This window comes from Astyanax mexicanus, chromosome 15 (assembly GCF_023375975.1).
Source record: "Astyanax mexicanus isolate ESR-SI-001 chromosome 15, AstMex3_surface, whole genome shotgun sequence".
Lineage (NCBI taxonomy): Eukaryota > Metazoa > Chordata > Actinopteri > Characiformes > Acestrorhamphidae > Astyanax > Astyanax mexicanus.
Window position 1 is genome coordinate 27,619,417 of NC_064422.1, and position 5,939 is coordinate 27,625,355.

The 5,939-nt window shown below is 33.9% G+C and overlaps 1 protein-coding gene and 1 long non-coding RNA gene across 2 annotated transcripts; one reads left to right on the forward strand and one right to left on the reverse strand.

The window, feature by feature from the left end:
• Positions 1-282: 282 nt before the first annotated feature.
• LOC111193569 (uncharacterized) lies at positions 283-1,526 on the reverse strand. The gene is made up of 3 exons (XR_007424545.1): positions 1,280-1,526; positions 696-809; positions 283-484 (listed from the first exon to the last, which is right to left on the reverse strand). It is a non-coding gene; the product is annotated as an uncharacterized LOC111193569 (long non-coding RNA).
• A 233-nt stretch (positions 1,527-1,759) lies between these two features.
• LOC125781336 (coiled-coil domain-containing protein 106-like) lies at positions 1,760-5,395 on the forward strand. Its single transcript, XM_049465157.1, has 4 exons — positions 1,760-2,270; positions 2,835-2,981; positions 3,128-3,367; positions 4,795-5,395. The coding sequence occupies exons 1-4, from the start codon at positions 2,051-2,053 to the stop codon at positions 5,109-5,111; spliced, it is 924 nt and encodes a 307-aa protein (XP_049321114.1). The 5' UTR covers positions 1,760-2,050; the 3' UTR covers positions 5,112-5,395.
• The last annotated feature ends 544 nt before the right edge of the window (positions 5,396-5,939 follow it).

Sequence of the window (5,939 nt, forward strand, 5' to 3'; positions counted from 1 at the left end):
ATACATTAGCATACATTATCCTAATTTTTTAGAAAATCCTGGTAGAAATGTTATTTCTAGGTACTTCCAAAGAACTGCAAATAAACTGTTGATGTGGCTGGATGAGCTGCTGATGAAGCTACTCTTAATAAATCTTAAAATTAATAGCTTAAGAAAATACCTGCAATGTATAAGTATTAATTACTACTAACAATATAAAAGAAAGAAAATAAATATAAAATGTATGTCAATTTAACATCAACATCATACAAAATATCAAGATACAATGACACCTGCCTTTCTTTTATGTCTGAAGTGACTCTCGTCTATAACAATGAACTGCCTGCGTCCTCCAATACGCTGTCCTTTTCTTCTTCTGAGTCTTTCCATTGACACCACGCAAGCTTCTCTCACCTTTTTGGCCATTTTTGACAGAGTTGCTGAACTTCCTGCTATTTCATCAGCTATCATGTCAATTTGGCGCAAATGCAGACCTTGAGAAAACCTGCAAGCACATAATAATACCAACTCTTAAACTGTAACCTAAAAATACCTTACCAAATTAAAGTAATTTAGACTGGAATATAAAGCTCTGAATAGTACTCAATAAATCTAAATGTGGGCTTAAAAACCCAAGTATATACATGAAACGTAAACTATACAGTACATGTAGCAGGCTGAGACATAGTAAACCTGTATGTGTAAGCTGCTTTCACCTGTACACAAATTCCATCCATTTGAAGAGAGACACTTTGGAATGACTAAACACAGAGTTGTGCCTGACAGATCTCTTCATTTGCCTTCCTCTGTGGATAGCTCGTTGACACCTCCTGCAGGGATGGGAATTATATTGATGTGAATTTAGGTGTATTAATCTAACATTTTTTTTTTTCAAATTATAATGTTCTGTTTAATTCCAACACTAATAAATTACTTTTTATTACAGAGCTAAGTGATGAAGCAATGGTTTGAACATGGTTTTCCTGAGATTTGATATGATGGAACAGACAATGCAGTGCCACATTAAAAACATGTGCCTTAAAACATAACTTGCACATATGCAGGCACACATATAGATATCCATGACATGTTTAGAAATGCTTGACAGAATAAAAAAAACGAATTTAATAATTTACGTCTTGAATGGTGTTAAAAAGCATAACAGTACAAGGTTATAATTACTGAACAAGGCTTAATTTAGTTTTAGATAAAAAGCTAATCTTTACATTCTTTAGTGCACATTTGTTCAAGCACATTAGGTTAACTAAACGCATGATAATTATATGACAGCTTGACTTACCATTCATAGCAATCTGAGCAGTTGCTCTGTTTCAGCTTCATTCTGTGGTGACAGAGACTGCATTTCACCTTTTTCTGCAACAGTTTCTTCTTATGAAGCCACTTTATTAATTTTAAATGTTTTCTTTTTGATTTCTTTCCCTCGATCATTTTCCTTACTTTTCTCTCCAAATACATCATTTTGGCGCATTTATAACCGGATGACTGTCAGTTAAACGTGTCTAACTTGCATGTACAGGATTCAGTCAGAGAATCTCTAATAGAGGGGAGAACACCCACTTGAGAATCACTTCTGTGTTTATTTGACCACCAGAGGCGCTCCCGAGTGAGTCCAAAACGAATAGGTTTGTATGGAGAAATAGAGCAAAATCAGAGTTTATAAATATTTAATACTTCTTATACTGAAAAAAATACTAATGTCTTCAATAAGTAACATGCTGTTTTCCTAAATTAAGAGAATATACTGACCAAATGAATAGTTACTATTTTTATTTTGAGGTTTTAGCCTTTAGCTCCATTCACCCCCATTCATCCAGAACTCACTCGCGGGCTCCCTCTAGAGGTTGTCTGTGATTTTCTAGTGCGGAGAAGATAGGAAGTAGGTAGGCTCTCCATAAACTGGCTTTGATTCAGTCTTATTTCACGATTTATTATAAATTATTTATATATTATTTATATAAAGCTTGCTTATTAAATATTTATTTGGCTTATTTAGCTTAAACAACTACTTTGAATTACGTTTTGTGTATGTATAACATATATATATTCACGTATGTATCGTTTATTTACTATTAAAACTGTCAGGTGGAACTTTGTAATATGGGTTGAGTTAATTAAGGGGGGCACCAGGGGGGCCACTAATAACGCCGCCGCTGCTGCAGGGAGAAGTCCGGTCGTGATGGAGTTGAGCAGTATATCTGCAGCTCGCCCCAAACGAGGCAAAAAGACCAATAAATCTGCAGAAACCAACAAAGAAGGGGAGCATGGCACAGGTAAGATATGTAACGTTAGCTTTTATTAAAACTAATGTTAGGAAATGTAGCTTACTAGCTACATTACATCCTGTGATTTCCGAGGAAACTTGGCTTACACTAGCTTACCTAGCTAACCTAACCTTAGCTAGCTGGTTGGATCACTGTTCATTATGAATAATATGTGTTTACCATCCTCAGTAAAAATTTTAGCAGGCCACCATTAGCTGAGAATTTATAAGGATGATGTTAGCACACTAGTTAGTTGTTATAATTAAAGTATGAGTTATGGTGTAACACAAGTACTGCAAAAAATGACTGATAGACCAGCCCATCAGTCCAAGGACCAGGGATGGCGATACCTGTTAGACATTATTTTAGGCAACTTTTTTCCTGCTGTGCGACAGTTGGACTACAATTAGCTAATGTTATGTGCCAATCTTGTTACTTATCTTTGACTTGTAGGTCATTTTTAAACAGTTTATAATATTTGAACTTATGTAGAGAATCCACCAACATAATTTATTAACTTAGTGGTTAACAAGTCCACAGTCCACTATTAGAATTTATTTATTTTTTTTGCAGTTACCCAGTTAGCCCCAACAGCTGTGATGTCCTTGAAAAAACACCAGATTCTACTGGCTGAAGCAAAGAAGAATGAGGAGGCTATGTCTAAAACAATTGCTGACCTGAAAGAAGAAAGGGACGGTCTTCTAAAACAGTTAGACGAATGTGAGTATTTTGGTAATTAATATAAAATATTTACTTAGCACCAGAATGGCTGTACAAAAACATAAACCCCGGCCCTCTAACTTGCCACCACTTAAAATCCTACATTTTAAAAATGTCTCACTCAAGTTTGATTTGTTTGATATTAGACCAGAAGAAAGGTCTGAAAGGTGGCACCGCAGAGGACGATTCGTCTGATCTATGTGAGGACCAAGAGTCATCAGAGTTTTCTTCATCTTCTTCATCTTCCTCTTCTACGTCAATGTCAAGTTCCTCTGAAGAGCAGAGAAAGAAGAGAAAGAAACACAAGCACAGCCACCAGAAGAAGCTCAAAAGAAAGAAGAACAAAAAAGGAAAAGAAGAAAAGATGCAGCAGTATAGAAAGAGAGGTACCTAAAACCACAGACAAATCCATATATACAGGGCCAGCTTAAAAAATTAGAATATCTTTGAAAAGTTACTTTATTTCAGTAACTCTGTTAAAAATGTGAAACTCATATAATATATATATATATGTATATATATATATATATATATATATATATATATATATATATATATATGTATTAAACTTTTAATCGTTTATTTCTTTTTTTGTTGATGATTTTGGCTTACAGCCAATGAAAACCCAAAAATCAGTGTCTCAGTAAATTAGAATATTATATAAGACCGACTGATACTGTTGGCAGTGGGGGTAGTTTGCTAAGTCCGGCTGGAAAATGAAATCCACATCTCCATAAAAGTTGTTAGTAGAGGGAAGCATGAAGTGCTGTAAGATTTTGAGGGAAAACAAAACTGCACTGACTTTTTAGACTTGATAATAAAACACATTGGATCAACACCAGCAGATGACATGTCTCTCCAGACCATCACTGATCATCAGTAAATTTTACATTTAATTTGGAAATTAAGGGAGCAGAGTCTGGAGGAAGAGTGGAGAGACACACAGTCCAAACTGCTTGAGGTCTAGTGTGAAGTTTCCACCAATCAGTGATGGGTTGGGGAGACAAGACATCTGCTGACGTTGATCCACTGTGTTTTATCAAGTCCAAAGTGCAGTGCAGTTTTGTTTTCCCACAAAATCTTACAGCACTTCATGCTTCCCTCTACTAACAACTTTTATGGAGATGTGAATTTCATTTTCCAGCAGGACTTAGCAAACTACCCACACTGCCAACAGTATCAGTCGGTCTTATATAATATTCTAATTTACTGAGACACTGATTTTTGGGTTTTCATTGGCTGTAAGCCAAAATCATCAACAAAAAAAGAAATAAACGATTAAAATAGATCACTCTGAGTTTAATACATATATATATATATATATATATATATATATATATATATATATATATATATATATATATATATATATATATTATATGAGTTTCACATTTTTAACTGAGTTACTGAAATAAAGTAACTTTTCAAAGATATTCTCATTTTTGAGCTGGCCCTGTATATATATACACATGCATATATGTACCTTGGACTGTTTAGTCTGCAGTTGATATACAGAAGTAAATTTGTGAATGTCTGCTCATTACCAGAGACTGTGAGGTGAACATTTAAGCAATGGTTGAGCAACACTGTATCAGTTAGCCAAATTAAAGCTATAAAGATTAGATTTTAAATATTTTACTTTCTCTGTCTGAAGCCTAATGAATCATAAGTCTTGAGGAACGAGTTGGCAGTCACTAAATCAAGTCCATATGAAATAAAATAAAGTAACAAGGGCATTTTATAGGAATTGTTTAGTTTGTTTGTACTTTTCTTATTTGTGTGTGTGTTTTTATCTTTGTGTTTGTCTCTGTAGCTGGAAATCCTCAGCAGACTGTTAGAAGATACAAGAAGATTTTGCATCAGTACAGAAGAGGGAAAAATCTCCGTGATGCATACAGGGCTGTTGGAGTAGACAGAAACACTGTAGTGGCCAATGCTCCCATTGCAGAGCTAGCTATCGTGGCACCCCAAGAGTACAGAAAGGTGTTGGAGGGTTACTCAAGGCAGGAGAAACTGCAGGTGTTTGCAAAAAAGTGTGCAGATGTCTTAAATAATGATGTACAGCTGTTAAACAATGTGGAAATGTACAAAAAGAAAAACAAGCTTCTGCCTTTAATGAAAAGAAAGTAAGTTTTTTTTGTAATGTTTCGCAAGCTTGCCTATTGTTTTGGACTGTAAATAAAACTAAAATGGACATCCAACAGATGACAGTGTTATTGGCTGTGAAGACAATGTTTTAAAAGTGCAGCAATGGCAGAGTTATTTTTCAGTTGTTAATGATTCAGAAGATTTTGTTGAATTTGTCATTTTTGAGTGAAATTGTTATTACTGTCATCTTCTTTTCTGTTTTTGAAAAATAAGTTTTTTGGTTGCCACTTTGAATTTAATAAAGACCTGCAAGTTGTTACCAGTAAGTTGATTTTCCTAAGTTGATTTTTTATATGTACTTGGATATTTGGATATGTTTTGGAAATGTTAAACAATTAATTTTAAAATTATTTAACAAAACAATATATAGTTTATAAATGATTTACAGGCATTTTCAGATATTTATATACAGAGAATAGTTTACACTTTAGATTAGGTGCTGCAAAATGTTTTATAAATGTTGAACAATTCATTTATAAATGATTTAACAAAAGAAGTATAGTTTATAAATGATTTACAGGCATTTTCAGATATTTATATACAGAGAATAGTTTACACTTTAGATTAGGTGCTGCAAAATGTTTTATAAATGTTGAACAATTCATTTATAAATGATTTAACAAAAGAAGTATAGTTTATAAATGATTTTTAGATATGTATTAATCACCTTCTTATAAACTTAATCCTTCTGGGTGATGGGGGGTACTGAAGTCTATGCCAGTGTTTATAGGGCAAAAGACATGTAAGCCCTTGGACAGACCACCAGTCCATCACAGACAAGCAGAATAAAGCATTCTCTCTCTCTCTCTC